Genomic DNA, 19,448 nt, shown 5'->3' with positions numbered 1-19,448 from the left:
CCACTACAACATCTCAATGATATTCCCTATTTTTTTCTAGAAGCTAGGACCATTTTAAGTTAATTATTTTTCTTTTTGATTTGTGAGAATGCTTTCAGACCATTTTTCTGTTTGCCATTGCTTTTAAAATTTTATTTTCAGTACTTCTTCATGGATGATTGTGCTGTCCAGTCCAACTATGTCTTTACTGATTATCTGTCTATTATGTCTGTCAATGACTGATAACAGAGTGTGGAAGTCTCTAATAGTGAATTCACCTGTTTCTCCTTGCAGTTCTCTTAGTTTTTACCTCATGTATTTTGATCCTGTTAATCTCATATGTATTAAGGATTGTTATGTTTTCTTGAAAATGACCCCTTTATAAAATTATTTATCCCTGGTAATTTTCCTTGCTTTGAAGTCTGCTTTGTCTGAAATTAATAAAGCTACCACAGTTTTTTGATTAGTATTACAGCATATCTTTCTCCATCCCTTTACTTTTAATTTGTTGTATCTTTATAGTGAGAGTGAGTTTTATGTAGACATTTAATTGGGTCATGATTTTTAATCCACTTTGATAGTCTTTGTCTTTTAATTGTTGTATTTAGACCATTCACATTTAAAGTGATTATTGATATAATTGGTTTAATATCTACTATATTTGTAACAGTTTTCTTTTGATTGCTCGTGTTCTTTCTTTTTTCTATCTTTTGTTGTTTCTCTTTTCTTCCTTCCCTGGTTTAATTGAGCATTTTATGGGATTTCATTTTTTCTCTCTCAGTGTATTAGTTATACTTTATACTTCTTTTTGAATTTTTTTAATGGTTGTCCTTCACTTTGCAATATACATTTATAACTAATCCAACTCCACTTTCAAATAACACTATACTGCTTCACAGGTAGTGCAAATACCTTACAAAAGAATATTTTTCAATTCCTCCCTTTTGTCATTTATAACATTGCCTTTATTCATTTCACTTATCCGTAAACTATAATCCCTGAATATGCTGTTACTATTACTGTTTTGAACAAATGTTATCTGATCAATTAAGAATAAGAAAAATAGAAGATTCTATTTTACCTTCATTTATTCATTTTCTACTACTCTTCCTTTCTTTATATAGATCAAAGTTTCTGACCAGTATAATTTTGTTTTTCTCCGAAGAGCAGCTTATAGCATTTCTTGCAGGTCTACTGTCAGCAAATTTTTTCAATTTTTTGTTTGTCAGGGAGTTCATATTTCTCGCTCACTTTTGATATGGACGATTTCTTAGGGTACAGAATTCCAGGGTGGTGGTTTCTCTTAGAACACTTTAAATAGTTCATTACACTCTTTTCTTACTTGTGTAGTTTCTGAAGAGAAGTCTGATATAATTCTTATCCTCGAGCCTACGTCAATAAGGTGTTTTTTTCTCTGTCTTCTTACAAGATTTTCTGTCTTGGATTTTCTAGAGTTTGAATGTGATATATGTAGGTGTTGATTTTTTTGGTATTTATCCTTCTTGATGTTCTTAGAGCTTCCTGGATCTGTAGTTTTATGTCATAAATTTGGAAACTTCTCAACCCTTATGATTTAGAACATTTCTTATGTCCCTTTCTCTATTTCTTTTCCTTCTATTACTCCCATTACACATATGCTACATTTTTTTTTTGTTCTATTGTTTTACTGTCTTTTCTCTTTGCATTTTAGATTTATAAGATTTTCTTGATATTTCTTCGAGCTCAGTGGTTCTTTTCTTCAAGCTCAGTGGTTCTTTTTGGGTCATGTCTAGTTTATCGATAAGCCATCAAAGGCATTCTTCATTTCTGTTACATTGTTTTTGATTTCTAGCATTTTCTTTTGATTCTTTTTTTGAGTTTCCATCTCTGTTTACATTACCCATTTTTCTTGTTCACTTTTTCCATTAGAGCCATAAACATACACATAGTTGTTTAAATTCCCAGCCTATAAATGCCAACATTTCTGCCATATCTGAGTCTGGTTCTGATGCTTGTTCTGTCTCTTCAACCTGTGTGGCTAGTTTTTACTTCATATTTTGGCCAAATTGAATCAGCATATTTTTGAAATAGTTTTTCTCTATGTACTTTATACATAACTTGTTTTCCTTAAAAAAGTAAGACTATAGTAAACTTTTACTGTTAAATGAAGATGAGAAGATTTAGATAGCAATTATAAATGCATATAAAGCCCTGCCATTTTATTCTTTAATCTTTCTCTGTATTAACTATTTATCATTATATTTTTAAGGTAATGATTCCTGATGTTTTTTTTTTTTTTTGAAAATAGATATGATGATGCAATACAGCTATATGATCGAATTTTACAAGAAGATCCAACTAACACTGTAAGTTTGCAGATTGTCTGGAATATGATCTAGAGTTTAATTTAAAAGATGAAATTATTAATAATTCATAGAGGAAATAATGGAAACATACATGAGGAACCAGGTTTTATTTTTTATTTTAAATAGTTCATGATGGGTCACATTTTATTTTAAATAGATTTATGACTATCCAATAAAATTCACTTTTAGAAAATATCTTACTAGAAAAGAAGCTAGTTAAAATTTGGAAAGGTAGACTGTATGCTTACATGAAAGCCCAGGAGAGCTCAGTGTTTTGTAATATTTTGAAATTTATGAAATACTAACTTGTTTAGTTTGTGTAGTTAATTTTAGTTGTCTCAATGAAAAATGAAAGAAGTCAACTTGATAATGACTTAGGAATTAATGAAGGTATTTTACTTTGTGTTTGCTTTTTTTCTCCTGATACATGAATAAGAAGAATATGTGCACATGTATACAGACACCTTTGTGTGTGTGTGTGTACACACACCTTTAATTTATTTTGAGTTTGAACAAATAGGGTTTATTGGACAATATATTTGTTCTAAAGATACCTATATAGTAGTAGTTTTTCAAATGTTGAGAAAATTTTAGTTTATTATATAGGCATAATAGCTTCCTCAGACTTCCTTTTACTAAATAAAACATTATATAGAGACTTTAGATAATATAGCATTTTAATGTTTTATGTAATTATTTCTAGGCATACATATGCCTGCTAAAAGAAAATAAATATTTTTAAAATTTTTAACTAGAAATCAGATTTTTTTTTCCTTTTATAAAAGGAGAAATTGTTATAGAAATACAGTACAGATACATGAAGGTTTTCTCTTACTTGGCAAGTAATTCTTTAAATACAGATTTTAAAAAATGATAAGGTATAACCCTGGATTCTAAGATGTAAAATGCTTAATAATTGAACAATAGTAAATTGATTAATTTTAAGTAAATTCTACTAGCTCAGGAAATTATTTAATATTGAAATATATAGTTTCTAGAGCACACTGATCCCAGACATTAGTCATAAATACCCATCTCTGCGTATTTCTTTTGATATTTTGTAGTTATGTATTGTAGTAGTTGGTATGTTGCTTAAATGATAGATTCTTACTGTTAGTATTATCCCACCTCAGGGAGATTTTTTCTGGAAACTTCCTAGGGTTTTGGGGGCTTTTCTTGGGCAGATATTTGTATGGAAAGGTTTCATTATTTTGTGAGGATTCTCAGAATGCAGAAGGTTCAGGGAAAAGTTTTGATAGTTGCAAACCTCCTATAATGAAAAGCAAAAATAAGAAATAGCTTCCATTAGTCTATCTAGATACTACCAATAAAGAGAAAGTTAAAATTGGAAAGTTTTGAAATAATTTTTTTTTTTGATATGTAAACATTCATTGACTTGGAGGCATGTTCTCAGCACATTGAATTTGTTTTTAAATTTTATTTCAGAATATTATGAGGGTGCAAACATTTTGGGTACATGAACTGCTTTTGTACCATATCAGTCAAAGCTGTAAGTGTGCCATCACCCAGATAGTTGCATTGTACCCGATAGGTGTGAATTTACCTGTCCCCTCTTTCCCCCTCCTACCTGCTTGATTTCTAATGAATGTTATTTCCTATGTACACATAAGTGTTGATTGATTAATTCCAATTTAATGTTGAGTACGTGTGGTGTTTGTTTTTCCATTCTTGTGATACTTCATTTAGAATAATGGTCTCCAGTTCCATTCAGGTTAATATAAGAGGTATTAATTCACTGTTGTTTTTTATGGCTGAGTAGTACTATATGGTATACATATACCACATTTTATTAATTGAAATAATTTTCTAATCTTAACTGTCCTAATAGCTTACCATCTGTCTTAATAAAACAATTTCTTATAAAAAGCACCATTTTTTCCCTTAAGATTTTCTCATGTACCTACTTCAATTATAAGGCTTTACTGCAGAGATACTAGTTTTCCACTTAACCATAGATTGAAAAAAATGAAATCAAATTTCTGAAAAGAGTTTCTGAGTTTTATATATTTTTCTCATACCAGGTTAAAAATCAATAGCTAGTAATTTAAGTCATTTTTGTTTTGAAACTAGGAGTCAAATATTTTACTTCTCAGTTTAAGTTGGGGATGTTTTTTATAAGTTATTTCACTTTAGGATGTAAGATAATATGTAATTAAATATTATTCTGTCTTTGTAGTATTACCTTCCATATTTTATAGCTTTTTTATGACTTTTAAGGCTGGCTAAAAGAGAAATCCAGAGGCCAGGCTCATGCCTGTAATCTTAGTACTCTGAGAGGCTGAAGTGGAAGGATCACTTGAGCTCAGGAGTTCGAGACTAGCCTGTGCAACAGCAAGACCGCCATCTCTACAAAAAAATAGGAAAAAATGAGCCGGGCATAGTGGCATGTGCCTGTAGTCCCAGCTACTTGGGAGGCTGAGGCAGGAGGATCACTTGAGCCCAGGAGTTGGAGATTGCAGTGAGCTGTGATGACATCACTGCACTCTACCCAGGGTGACAGAGCAAGATCCTGTCTCCAAAAAAAAAAAGAAAGAAATCCAGATGGTTCCCGCCATAGAACATGTATGAGGTGGTATAGGTTGAGAGCATCCCTAATCCAAAAATTTGAAATCTGAAATGCTCCAAAATCTAAAACTTTTTGAGTTCCAACATGACACCACAAATGGAAAATTCCACACTTGACCACATGTAATGGGTTGCAGTCAAAACTCTGTTTTATGTACAAACTTATTTAAAATATTGTATAAAATTACCTTCAGGCTATGTGTATATGGTGTATAGGAAATAAATGAATTTCATGTTTAGAGTTTGATCCCATCACCATGGTATCTCTCATTACATATATGCAAATATTCCAAAATATGAAAAAATCAAAATCTGAAACACTTTTGGTCCCAAGTATTTTGGATAAGGGGTACTCAACCTATTGTAACTAAATCCTTTAGTGGCCAGGTTAACATTTTAGAACAAGGTGACTAAATTCAGCTTTGCTAAATTATTCTTTCATCAAACATTCTCTAATCTCCACTCAGTTCCTCATTTCCTTCTGTAAACATTAAGTACTTCTCATGAGCTGCCAAAGTGTTGCTGTTACTAAGAATAAAGATGCTGTTTCTGTTCCTGTATCCTTAGAAAGCACTATGCTGGACGTTGAAGGAGAAAACAAAGCCACATAAGACCTAGATCTAATAAAGTGTAGTAGGAGACTTTCCTTATATGTAACAGTTAAGTTTCTGTGTAGAAGGCATCACTGTTCTTTTTTCACAACTTTAATGTATTATCTCAAAGGCAGAAAAGTCTAGTTTCATCCTCATCCATAGTTATAATTTATACTTTTATACTATTCTCCTCATTGTCTAAAAGTGATCATGTGACCCTTTTGTCTTAAGCCTCTATGTTCCTTGATATCTAGTATAGAAATGAGGTTGTTCATTCAAGTTTTAAGGGGCTCTCCTTCCTACTCACATGCATTCATTCTTTCAGAAAACATTTGTTAAGTGCATGCAGTGTGCTTGGTGCTGGGAACAGGATGAATTAGCGTCTTGACTTTGCTTTTAAGGAGGCAACACGATGTAATGAACATATTGTGGACTTTGAAATAGATTTATTAAATTCTGATTCTTTGATGACTTGCTGCATGAGTTTTGAGCCTTGTAGGCCTTGAAGGATGAATGTGGCTTAAATGAAACAAAGACAGTAGGCTGAAGAAAGACGTGTCCCAAGTCAATGGCATGAGTAAGCCTTAGCATTATTAAAGTGCAAGGCCTGCTTAGGAAAGAAAGAATAAGATGATTAGAATGGAAGTTTTCAAATTTTTCTTTTGAGGGGGTGGTAGTGAAATGAGATACCTTCTCCCCACCTATTTTTAAAAGTTGTGAAATATTCTTTTGAAAAAGTAATATATACTCATGTTAAAAACTACAGACAGAATGAAGTAATACTAATATATGGCAAAAAATAAGTCTGTCCTCCTACCCATGAGCTCAAGTCCTCCTTCCCTTAGGCAAATACTGTTAACAATTTGTATGTGTTCTCAGAGATATTTTTTCATGCACAAATAGGTGTGCGTTGTGTGTGTGTATTCCTTTTGACAGGGAAAATGCTTAGAATTGCAAATGTGGCATATTCTACTTAGCAATATATTTTAAAGGTCATGCAATGTTAGCACATCCTTTATATTATTCTGTTGAGTAGCTACATAGCATTACATTGAGTGGATATATAGTCCATTGTCTTGATAAAAAAGTTTCTTTAACTAAGTCCCCTTTGGTGAACCCTTAGGTTGATTCCGATATCTTCCTCTCAGAAACAGGGTTTCAGTGGATGTCATTGTGGCATGAATCCTTAGAAGTGAAATATCCGGGTCAGGAAGTCCATGCATTTTGAATTTTGATTGATATTACTAAATTTCCCCCCAAAAGGCTTTTTGGTCATCCATACCCATTTCTGTGGTGTATGAGAGTGCCACTTTGCCTGATCTTCCCACATGGTTCATTATGATCTTTTTTGTTTTAATCTTTGTAACTATAATTGGTTAAAAATCTTACCTTGTTAAAATTTGCATATTAGTATAATGTTGGACATCTTTTAATATTCTTAAATAGTTATTTTTATTTTTCTTTCTGAACTGTCTCCTATCTTTTTCAAATGAAATTTCATTTCTGTTCTGGTTGAAGAAAGGATGAAATTCTGGTGCTCTGCCTAGTTAAACTTCTCCCTCCACTGATTGACCTCTGAGGAAAATGATATTTTATACCACTAAGTTGGTTCATTGTACAGTGTACCTAGAGGTGAAACAAGAGGATCTACATTTGTGACCAGTTATACTTCAGAATTCTAATTTTTATTCTTTGAGAATGGAGAGTAAAGTCAAATTTTGATTTGGTAAATACCATCAGATATTTTTAGAGATAACTTGTCAGGGATATGGGATATGGTCTGAAGGAGGTGAGAAGAGAGAAGTAATTTGGAGGTTGTTCTTAGGCCAGAGATCATGGGGATCTAAAACTAAGACAAGTGGAATTGGAGAGGATAGGGAGATGAATAAAAGTATATTTTTTAATAGGAATGTACAAGCAATTAAAACTTAGATGCAAATATGTTGTTCAAGAAGAATAGCTCTCAAGTATAATAATTTTAGTCTCTAGGCTATCAGAGGCAAGTATTGGACTAGGCTCACTGTGACTTTTTATTCTGACCCCAATTTTGTCCTTTGCATAGAACAGTGGCCAGCATTTGGTAGACTTTCAATGAATAGTTGTTGAATGAATGTCTTTCAGAAAAAAAGTCCAATCACTATTGTATTTTAATTGATTTCAAATTTCAGAAAGGTCAGGTTTTTCCCTGAATTTTGAACTCTGCCTAGTATGATATGTCAAATATTTGAAGTCTTATTTTGGAATTAGATATAATTACCTGTGTACCAAAAGTAAAGATGTTCTTAAAAGCTCACATTTTCAGGTTGTGGGCATAGCCTTAGAGGCAGGAGAACCTGAAACTCTGCTTTCCCTTTGCTGACCAACTATCCATTTCTTTCTGGGTCCCTAAATCTGGAGGGGTTATGGGGGGATTCTAGATTATATTTTGCTGGTAGACCTTAATCCTTTAATCCTTTTCTATGCAGTAGCTCTTCCCCAAGTAGCCTATTTTTTTTTTTTTTTTTTAAGATACTACTTGTCTTTCAGGAAAAATTGCTAGCTAGCCCATTGTATGTAACATTACAGAAAGCATGTAGCCAATTTGATGAAGATTTATTCATGATCCTTAAAAGTTTGAAATGAATTGTATAAGTTCCTGTTTATTGTTTGGCATTACTGTATATAGCTTTGGTTGGAAAAATCCTATAGGAGCATAACTGGGCAAATTCTCGTCTTCCCTTGGGTCCAGCTCCTCTGTAGCTGCCTCCCCTTTGATTGTTTCAGTAAAAATCACAATAACCTTAATGCTCCCTCTGAAATTTAAAAGATACTGTACCCAAGTGTTCCTTCTTGGGTTTATTTATATTGTAGTTATATATACTTCACCTAGAAAATGTGAATTCTCTGAGACTAGGGATTGAGTCTTATTTGATGTTCATTGAAAAAAACAGATTAGGATCTGTGTTGTTGACGAGTTGATTTACTTTTGAATAATGAAGTAAATTGTTTGTGGTGTATGCTATTCTTTTAGTAGAGTGGTTCTCACTATCATACATGGGTTTTCCAGAACTATTGCATTTCTTTTTTTTTTTTTTTTTTTTTTTTTGAGACAGAGTCTCACTCTGTTGCCCAGGCTAGAGTGAGTGCCGTGGCGTCAGCCTAGCTCACAGCAACCTCAAACTCCTGAGCTCAAGCAATCCTCCTGTCTCAGCCTCCCAAGTAGCTGGGACTACAGGCATGCACCACCATGCCCGGCTAATTTTTTCTATATATATTTTTAGCTGTCCATATAATTTCTTTCTATTTTTAGTAGAGATGGGGTCTCGCTCTTGCTCAGGCTGGTCTCGAACTCCTGAGCTCAAATGATCCGCCCACCTCGGCCTCCCAGAGTGCTAGGATTACAGGCGTGAGCCACCGCGCCCGGCCCTATTGCATTTCTTAATGCCTCCAGATTGCTTATTCAGAACATCAATTAGGGCAGCAGAGAAATTATTTGAAGTGATGTAGGCTAAAAATCTTCTAAACTTTTGAGAGGGAAAAATGCAATAGTTAGCATTGATTAAGGGATAATAAAATTATTTAATGTGCTTTGATTTTGTGAATTTTTTTAAAAAAACTTTTGATCTGAGTAAAGCATGTTCAAAGAACTGCTTTTATGATCATCTAGATTTTTTCCTGCTTTACAACTGACTTAGAATAAAGCTGCAGCTCTCTGTTAATAATACAAAGCAGAGACTATGATAAATATGAGGACGGGGTGGAAAGAGTGATAGAATTGAGGAAGTGATGATGATGACAGGTAATGTTTATTGAATATTTACTATGGTCCATCACTGAGCTAAGTACTTTATGTATGTATCTTATTAAGTATCACTACAATCCTGTCAGATATTGTCTTTATTTTATGGGCAAACAAGATTACAGAGAAGTTAAGTGACTTGCCCAAGATTATACAGTTAGTAAGAAACTCTGGATAGGCAGTTTGATGCCAGAGCTAAAGACTATTAATCCATGAAGAAAGAAAGAAGCAATGGTAATGAATGTAACTGGGACTAGCTAATTAATATACGTGGGCAACTAGGTTGTCCCCTCTACAGAAATTTCATTATGTAAATTTAGTTATATAACTACATTGTACTTGCCACTGTCAAAGAGTATGTGAAGTCTAATAACTTGTTTTTATTTTTTAAAATCTCCTAAGCATAATTTTTGCTTTATAGAATATTATACTAGGGAAGGTATGATAGAAGGAAATTTATCTTTTTTATAAGCCTTTTTGTGTGCTCTGGGTAAGATCCAAAAGGCAAGAGCATCCTTTTTTGAACCTTATTCGGGTTGCCTGGTAATCATTCGAAACCCAGGGTTTTATGTGGCTTTTGGGGGACATGCTGCTTGACTTTTTGTTCACAGTTAGACATATGAATAAGGAATTGGACAGCTGAATACTAAGTGTACAGAGAGTAAGAGACTATAGCAGAAAAAATAAGTATATAGATTCAGGAGCCGAAGGCTTTGGTTTTTGTCTGTGTAAAATGAAGAGATTTAATTATCACTGCCTACCCCTTAGGTTCTTTCCAGCTGTAAAATTTGTGACATATTCATTTATTCTGTAGGTGGTTACTGATCATCTGCTTCCTTCAGTGTCTAGTACTGTTCTTTGTGGATGTGCAAAAACTGAGATGTGTGTTTCTGTTTTCATCTTAATTTTTTGCACCAGTATCTTTCTTATTATAATTGGTTGTATATTTTACATGATACGTTATATATTCTGTGTTTATTTAAAAATTTAGATATACTTTGAAGCAGATGACAAAACTTTTAGATTTTAAATGGCTTTTCTTTTATAATTTATCCCGTATCATGAGGAGTACTTTTTGAAGTGTCACATTTTATAATAGAAATTTTAACTCCAAATGTTAAAATCACTTATAAAATGTAGAACAGTTTTCATTTTTTAAGACTTAAATTGACTTTTGCTAAGATTGATCCAAACAAGATATTTAGAAAAATTTCAAACTTGGCATATTTTACGGGAAAAGAAGTACAAGAAAGAAATGCAAAATTAAAGTAGATAAATATTCAAGACTTTACTTAACATTTAGTCTATGCTGTTTTTTTTTAAACTGTTTTGGCATACAATTGACAGAATAAACAGCACAAATTTAAGGTGTATAATTTGATAAGTTTTGACATTTGTATATACCAATGAAACCATTACCACTACAATCAAGGTAGCGAACAAAACCATCATCCTCAAAAGTTTCCCAGCCTGATCAGAATAGTGTTTGAGGCTAATTATTTGCCATTATTGTGGTGACGAACCTTCTGAGTACTCTATCCAATGCCCAATGAATCCTGCCATTTTCCACTCTGGCTGGTAGCAGGGGCACAGCTGGGCACTGTGTCCCCTAAACTTTTCTGGTGGTTCTTTCCCTGGCCTTGAATAGTTTCCTCACCTGCATACACTAATCAGTACAAAGCTGAGTATTCAAGGGGAACCCTCTGCAGACCTCCAGAGTCCTTATTCTGTATTTTTATTCTTCTGTGGTACTCTGCCTCTTGGATCTTCCTGGACTCTTAGCTCCTTCTCCTGAACTCAGGGAGTTCTCTGGGCTCAATCTGGTTTTCCCCTCCTGCACAGCACCCTTGAAACTTCCTTAAGGCAGTGAGCCAGGGCAATAAAAATAGAGCTTACCTGGTTTGTTTCCCACTTCTCAGGGATCATTGTCCTTCATTGCCTGCTGTCCAGTACCTTAAGGCAGGAGGAGTAAATTTGGTCCCTGTTACTTTATTTTGGTCAAAAATTAAGTCCCTGTTTAATACTAATTTAAAATGATCACAATAAAGATTGGTACTTATGCCCCAATGAGGTATTATTTTTCTTTAAAAGAAATAACCTGGACAGGGCTGTTATTTAGTAAAAAGTATATGACTTAATAATATACCTATGCTCATATAGTAGTGATTGCTGAGTAGGTTTTTTTTTAAGCTGCCACATATGGCAGCTTAAAGGAGGATTGGTTTTTCATAGCTGAATGGTTACCACTTAAAAGTTTGTTTTAAACTTTAGAATATTAGGACCTAAAATGCTATATCTTAGATTTTACATGACGTTGTTCATATAATAGAGTGGGGCATACTTCCCAAATTGATTAAGAAAGCCTTGTATTTAAAATCTTTTATTGTACTTCAGTGAAGTTTTTGTTAGGTGGAAAAACTCTTAGTTTTTAAAATTGGCTATTCCAAAGTTAATGCTAAATTTCTGTTTTACATAATTCTTACAAAATTATGACATTACTCCCATCACAGATTCGCATTATTCAAAATAACAGTAACACATTATTTAATTTGTAATATTTCAGCTTCCTTTCAGGAAGTCTTGTAGAAGAATCTGGGATGGAAATCAGAAATTTTGGATCTCCTAATTCTACCTTTCTTGATACATTTAAGTTGATTACACCTTTATTTCCCTATCATTTACAAAAGTATTATCCTTTAAAAGTCATTTTAAAAGACTAATTGTCTTTGAAAACACTCTAGGGCAGTGCTTTACAAACTGTCTTCTGCAGAATGCTGCTGACCAAAAAAATTTAGTACGTGTTCAACAGTAGAGGAATGTTCTGTTGTCAAATAACTGAAAAAAATGAGTTTAACAAAGTCAGTTGTTTTCAGTACCCTCTTCATGAAACTTATATTGTACATGGCAGTGCCCATTACAGTGTTCATATCACCCTTCTTATTAATACTAAGACTAAAGATGTGTTAATTGGTATTTATAGTTATACTTTGACTTTTTGTCTGATTTGTGACATTTGAATTCAAAATGTTCTACAAGTTTTCACTGCAACTTAGTATCTCATCTCAGCTGTTGCAAGTCTTTAAGGATTGGGAGGAGATATAAATATAAAACAAGGGAGTCTGTGCCAGTCCTTTAAAGATCTCTTAGAGCTTTGTGGCAAGGCTTAACACCTAAATGTTAAGTATAGAACTGAAGGTTTTAAAAAAAAAAAAGGGAAGATAGGTAACATGTTAATTGCTCTGCCTTGATACTTGGAGATAGATGGTATTACTGACCTTTGGAGAGGTTAAAAATGCTGATTAAGTAACAAGAGTTGGTTTTCAACTTCTTGTCTTTTTGATTTCAAAACCTAGATTCTTTTTGCTCTATCACATTGCTGGTAGAAGTAGTGTCATGAAAAATGAAGAGAATAAATTATGTTTCAAATGGTGCTGGATCAGATATTATATGCCCCAAAGAAATCAGTTTCTTGGTTATATGTTAATTTATCCCTTGTTTATAAATATTTTTGGAAGTAGTTGGGACAAGGCTCCCAAGTCTAATGTTCTACCTTTAGGGTTTGAGTTACTTTCAGAGCTTTACTTTTACTTATTTTCTGAATTCTTAAGAGTTTGTAAACTTTACATTTTGTGGTGCTTTTTATATTTGAGTGTGCCTGCTGTTTGGCAAGCATTGTTCTAGGCCTTTGACATGACCCAAATAATCAAAGATATACATTCTTAAAATATCATTTCTATTACCAAAATATTATCACAATTATTATAAGTATTGCTCTTGCCCTAATTTATTGGAGAGTCTCTTGATTTCTCTAAACTTTTCACTTTGACTTCTTTAGAGCCAAACCACTCACTACCCACCCCAGACCATGTAGCTTCTATTACTCTAGAGAGGCCCCATCCATTTTACTTCTGTCTGCAGCTTGTAGAGTGTGTATTATATGAAACCATGTTCATAATAAGCTTACCTTTACCCAGTTATAGGGTGTTTTATTGTTTCCCTTCTGTGTTTGAATTAAGCAGAGATGGAGGGACATAAATATAATAATTTATACAATGTTATCCAGTCCCTGACTGTTCACTTCAGCCTCAAACTTGTAGTCTTGATTATACACAGTGCTGCCTTCTCCTATGCCTTTGCTCATGTGTCCCTACTATATTATATAATGTCCACACATATCTTCCTGTTCTGTCTTCTTAATGTGTAACCACCCTTTCTGTTTCAGTACAAGTATCACATCTGGGACCCTCTTTGCTTCCTGTTCTTCCACTTCCTCCACTGTGCCTCAGTCTGTGTCAGGATCTCCTCCTTGTTATCATGACACCCTAGATATCTCTATCATTGCTGCTTAGAGCATTAAAGTTTTTACTTGATGTGCCTTTGTCATGAGACTGAGCTCTTGCAAGGAATTATCTATTTCTTTTTTATTCTTATTTTTTCATTGTCTAACACAGTACCTGGCAAACAATAGAAGTCTGATACATATTTGATGAATGCATAAATAAATCACATTGATTTTTATATTTGTCATTTAAGTAACTTTAAAATGCAAGTTTCAAATGTTTTGCTTATTATAAAATATTTCTTTCAGGACCTGTACTTTTCTTTTGAAAGACTCACAGGTAGATTTTTCTCTTAAAATTGTGAAAAAAGTTGTCAGAAGCCATATTTGTATAATGATATTCAAGTGGCCATGGTGAGATTTTTTTCCTAATCTCTACTATCCCTCTACCTCTCAAGATACAGATCTTATGAATGGGACATAGTGAAGGACTTTAAGTTGGATAAAGATTAGGATTCCCTGCTGGCTTGTAATTATCAGAATCTGGATAGTTATTTATTTGGATGAAACGATGCATACATTGTGTGCATCAAAAGTAAAGCATATGTGATTGTTAGAGGAATGTTTGAATTCCCCAGTGGGATGTCATGGGGCATGTTTATAAACTCCCACTAAGCAGTAGTTCTACAATGGAATTTCACTGGCATTGAAATAATAATTTGCACAGTCAAATTACCTTCTTTACAAAAACCCAAGGAATCGTGAGGGCCTAATCCTTTATTAATGTCAACCCATAGGCTGCAAGAAAGCGTAAGATTGCCATTCGAAAAGCCCAGGGGAAAAATGTGGAGGCCATTCGGGAACTCAATGAGTATCTGGAACAGTGAGTGTTTTACAAGAGGATTGTGTTTTGTTATTCTGATAAATCTTTTTTAATTAAAATGGAATTTGCATTTGATTTTCCTGTTTGTCTCCATGCTGTTCATTTATAGAATATCTACACACTTACTTTTTTTCCCCTGTCCTACCACCAGATTTGTTGGAGACCAAGAAGCCTGGCATGAACTTGCAGAACTTTACATCAATGAACATGAGTAAGTTGTTAAACACACAAAATTTTGCTAAGAGTGCAATTTTTCTCAAAGTTCACAAGATATAGTGGTTTCCAAATGAGAAACAATAAATCATCAATTAAATGAAAAATAACAAATCGACAATTTGTTGGTCATAATTTGTGAGTAGCTTTAACTAGGTCATTTATGTTTTGCTAAATTGTTTTTATTTGAGAAGTAAGTTTTTCTTTCAAATACAGATGGTATTCTTTGAAATTATAAAGGCCTGCATTTGCCAAGCTAAGGTTATTTTGGTGAATCAAAATTGTGAATTTTTTAGAGTTCAAATTGTTCTTATATACAAAGAGCATTATACTCCCTGCTGTTTAAAAATTCTGTCAATTGTATGCATGTATTAGCTTTAGTACTAAGAGAATCAACTCTTCTAAAGTGAAGCATTCTGTTGCCTGGGTAGAAAACCGAGAATAATCAAGAATGTTGAATGCTGTAGGAACTTGCTTATTGGATATTTAATGTTTTTGTTAGCTTTTTTATTGCTGTAGTGACAGGAGGAAATCCCAGTGTGAGAGGATTAGTCCAGAGTCTTAGTGCAAGTTTTCTAATATCACAGAATTAATGCTAACCTCCATCTAGAGGCATAACTTTTTTTTTCTTTTTTCTCTTAGTTCTTTTGAATCTGAAGTATATTACATTGTTTCTTTTCCTTCTTTTTGATGGAATAGAATCAGATTCTCACGCACATTTTCTTATTGTGCATGAATAACCTCTTCTCATACTACAAACAGCTGACACAGGAAATGAACTAGAATGAAGACACTTCTCTGTTGTCTGTGAAAAAATACATATATAATGTAAAATAGATGATTGAGGTGGTTATTTGTGTAATTCTAATTAAAGTGGAAGCTGCAATAAAAGTGATAGCTGTTATTTAATTTGTGCTATATTCTGGTAATAATTTTTCGATTCTCTGGTATACTGTGGCCATTAGATTCTCTATGTTCAGTTAGGAAATTATTTTCTGATTCACGTTTAGTATAGATGTACGTACGGTTGTATGTAGACATATGTAAATATTCTCTTATGCATGTGAGACAGTATATAATACTTAAATAACATGAAACTGAATTTTCAGAGTGCAGTAAAATAAAAGTAATATTAGCTTTATTTTGTTTCTAAAATAGGTGATAGTGATTTAAAATTTTTTCATACCTTGTAAAGATTTTTCTGACTATAAAAGCATTTAAAAATATTTCATATCATTAAGGAAATTTTTTTTTTAAGGTTAAAGAAATACCTAATGTAGAAAATTTGGGAAACCCCATGAAGTATAAAGACCAAAACAAAAATTACATGTAATTCCATCATCCTAAATTATAGTTTATATTTGATTTTTGTTCTTCCATACCTCCTAAAAACCCAAGATAAAATTATCTTTTGTAGCTTTTGCTTTCTCTTATATTTTGTCAAAAATTTCTTATCACTGTAAACATTCTACAGTGTGTTTTTAATGGCTTTATATTGTTTCTTTATATCAATTTACCCTACTAGTATTTTTAACCAGTTTCCTAGGGGGATATGGAAGTTATTTTACATTTTCACTGTAATGTTGTAGTGATCATCTTTGTTTCCTTGGGCTAAATTCTTAGAAATAGAATTACTTGATTAAATGATATGCATATTTTCTGTGGTCTTGATAAATAGTTCCTAATTGTTCCCTAGAATGGTAATAGCAATTTACTTTCACACCAGCAATTATTAGAGTACCCCTTTAAGAACACTAGGTACTATGATTGTTTTTAATCTTTGCAAATTTGATAGGTGAAAACTGGTTATACTTTTTTTTTCATTTTTAAGAGCTTTTTATATAAAGGAGATCAACCATTTGTCAGAAATGTATCTTTGCTTGTTATGTGCCTTTTTAATACAGACCTTTTTAAATTATGGAAAGCTTACATTTTCAGAAAATCAGATATATCAATTTTTATCACTTTCATGTCTTCTGTCCTCTAAGAACTATATAAATATATCATCTATTTTTCTATTTCATTTGCAGTTTTATTTTTTGCATGAATTTCTAATATTTAGTCATCAAATTTAGGGTATACTTTATTTTTAACCTATCATTAAATTTATTGTTTCATCAGGTAGGATCACATTCAATTTTGCTTTGTTTTGTATCTAAAGAGTTTATTGAAATAGAGTTGAATGTACACTTCAGAAATGAACTGAAAATCCCAAGAAATCAAGAAATACAAAAATACAAAAGCACTTGAAAAATAATGTCTTTTTAGAAGAAATGATCACTGAGGTCATCCTACTCATTTATCTAGTATCACAACACTGTTTTTGGTCTTAAAGCTAGTTATAAAATGACCATTTATTTTTTTCTAATTGAATACTTAGAAGAAGTATTTAGATTTAGGGTGAGTCAAAATAAATATGTCCAAATTTTTTTGAAACTGTGAAAATTAGAATCAGTTCATTTGATTACTTTGACTTTTTTGGAGCAAGTCATTGTAGTAGATAGAAATTTTTTGGTGGAGTGTTAAAAGTATTGTGGGATGTCAGCACCAGTTTAGGGAATGCAGTGGCAAAAATGTAGCAGTTTAGAAAATGCTAGATATATTTAACATTTGGTATTCTTTTCTGCATGTGAACAATTATAAGCTTGTTAAAGTATAATAGGTCCCAGGCAGCATTGGGGGCCTACATCTAGAATATTTGACCCCAAATAAATTTCCATAATAGAATGTTCATATAGCCCTATTTAGTGTTTTTATTAAAGGGAAAAGGTGATAAAGAATTCTGCAACATAATTTTTTATATCATTAAGTTACTTTTATTTAAATTTGATTCTGATTTATAAATTATAGTTTGTCTTTATTTATTCCAGTGGTGTATATCACACCCATTAACCATATTGAGAAATTGTACTTGTTCTAAATATAAAAAATTACAGTTATAATTTATGTGTCAGCACTACCAATACATATTACAGGTTAAGTATCCCTAATCTGAAAATCTGAAATTTGAAATGCTCCAGAATTTGAGGATGCTCAAAGGAAATGCTCATTGGAGCATTTTGGATTTTGGCTTTTCAGTCAGTAAGATAACAAAAATATTTATTTCAAAATAAAAAAAAATCTAAAATCTGAAACACTTCTGGTCATTTCAGATGAGAGGTACTCAATGTATAAGCAAAAATAAATTCACGTGATCAAAGACTTAATTTTTTTTTACTTGATTTGTAAAATTCAAACTAGATACTATATCAGCAAGTCTTACACATTATTATGATTGTGATTATGGATCCTTTTGTAGGTCCAACCTTATTATAAAATTCTACATCAAAGGGAATTATCAAAATTCTGTAAGGAAAAATCATGATATTGGTAAAACAATGTAGGAACAAATACTGTAGCCTTTGGTTATATACTTTTGTGAGGCACAAAATAAAACTTTAGTTCTAGTACTGACTCTAGCATAATATAATAATTGACTCAAACTGCACAAAAGCAAATCATGTAATAATTGTTAATTCAATTTTAAATAGATTGAAATTATTTTTACTTCTCTAATCTTAGTATCATTGAATCATTGTATATAATAAGTTAGCTTCTTTATGAACCTAAAATGGTACATACACTATCCTTGGCAGAATTGAGGAAATAGTCACTTTCTGTGTGGCTTAATACTCTTGAACAACCCTCACTAAGAATGGCTGGACTAGAACTAGACCATTTCTTGAGCTCCTTCTAGCTCTAAGTTTATTCAATCCTATATTTTATCCACAAAATTAATTTGATTTTATATTTTGTAAAATTGGAAGGGATCCTTTTCTTATATATGATGTCAATTGATTTTTGAGAAAATGTCTTGGTGTTCGTTGTGCAGCAATAACTCCTACCCACTGCCCATTTGATTGTGCTTTATGCTGTATAAGAACCAGAGTCACAGTTGTGCTAAACCCATTTAAATCTATAAGAACTTTTATTCTTAGCCTCAGTATGAGTGTTTGGTATCATCGTAGTTAAAGGAACACATTTAGAAGAGGACTGTCTTTTGATAAAGTTGATTATTTAAAGTAGAGACAGCTTTCCGCTTTTAGAGTGAGAAATAGTTACTAGCTAGGTAGTCATAATACTTTTGTTCTAGGCATTTATTCAATCATTTGCTCATTGATTTGTTTAATCATTTATTAAATACCTATCATGTGTCAAGAACCAATGCTAGGTTTTGGATGTAAAAATGGAACGGGCTAAATAGCTGCATGTTTTTGGATAGGAATCTGTATATAAGGTCCTTCATAGATCTAAAATGGTATAATTCTTGGGTAGTCTGCAGGGTGTACTTTTTCCTTAGGCCCTTTTGACAACTGTACACACTTTTTTATGTTACCATTGACATCTTCATCACTGTCATCATTACCACTACTACAGTTTATCATTGTGGTGTGTGATGCATATAGGCAACATACATAGTGCTTAAGAGTGCAAGCTCTCTGCAGTGGCACAGCCTGGATTCAGTTTACATGTCTGTGCCTTAGTGTTCTCTGCTATAGAATGTTGATGTTCCCAGGGTTTTGGTGGGATTGAATTAGTTAATACTCATAACATACTTAGAGCAGTACATGACATATAAGCACTTAATAAAAATTAGCTATTAGTCGATATACATGTGTAAAACTGGAATATGTATATTTTAAAAAGTAAGTCTATCAAGCATTAGTGTAAAGGTAGGTACCTTTGTATATTGGTAACAAATGCCAGATTTAGGTAGCCCTTTTCAGTGGGTAGTGACATCACTTCCTCTCTG

General features: G+C 32.5%; 1 protein-coding gene across 1 annotated transcript in view; it reads left to right on the top strand.

Annotated features, from left to right (window-relative positions):
• EMC2 (ER membrane protein complex subunit 2) overlaps positions 1 to 19,448 on the top strand; it is a 49,599-nt gene that overhangs the window by 17,315 nt on the left and 12,836 nt on the right. Inside the window, exons 5-7 of the mRNA XM_069466093.1 lie at positions 2,267 to 2,324; positions 14,358 to 14,443; positions 14,595 to 14,654. Of these exons, the coding sequence (XP_069322194.1) occupies positions 2,267 to 2,324; positions 14,358 to 14,443; positions 14,595 to 14,654 (204 nt within the window). The remainder of the gene's footprint in view (positions 1 to 2,266; positions 2,325 to 14,357; positions 14,444 to 14,594; positions 14,655 to 19,448) is intronic.

This window comes from Eulemur rufifrons, chromosome 3 (genome assembly GCF_041146395.1).
Source record: "Eulemur rufifrons isolate Redbay chromosome 3, OSU_ERuf_1, whole genome shotgun sequence".
Classification (NCBI taxonomy): domain Eukaryota; kingdom Metazoa; phylum Chordata; class Mammalia; order Primates; family Lemuridae; genus Eulemur; species Eulemur rufifrons.
The sequence above is the reverse complement of the archived record's forward strand: the minus strand, read 5'-3'. Positions and strand labels throughout refer to the sequence as shown.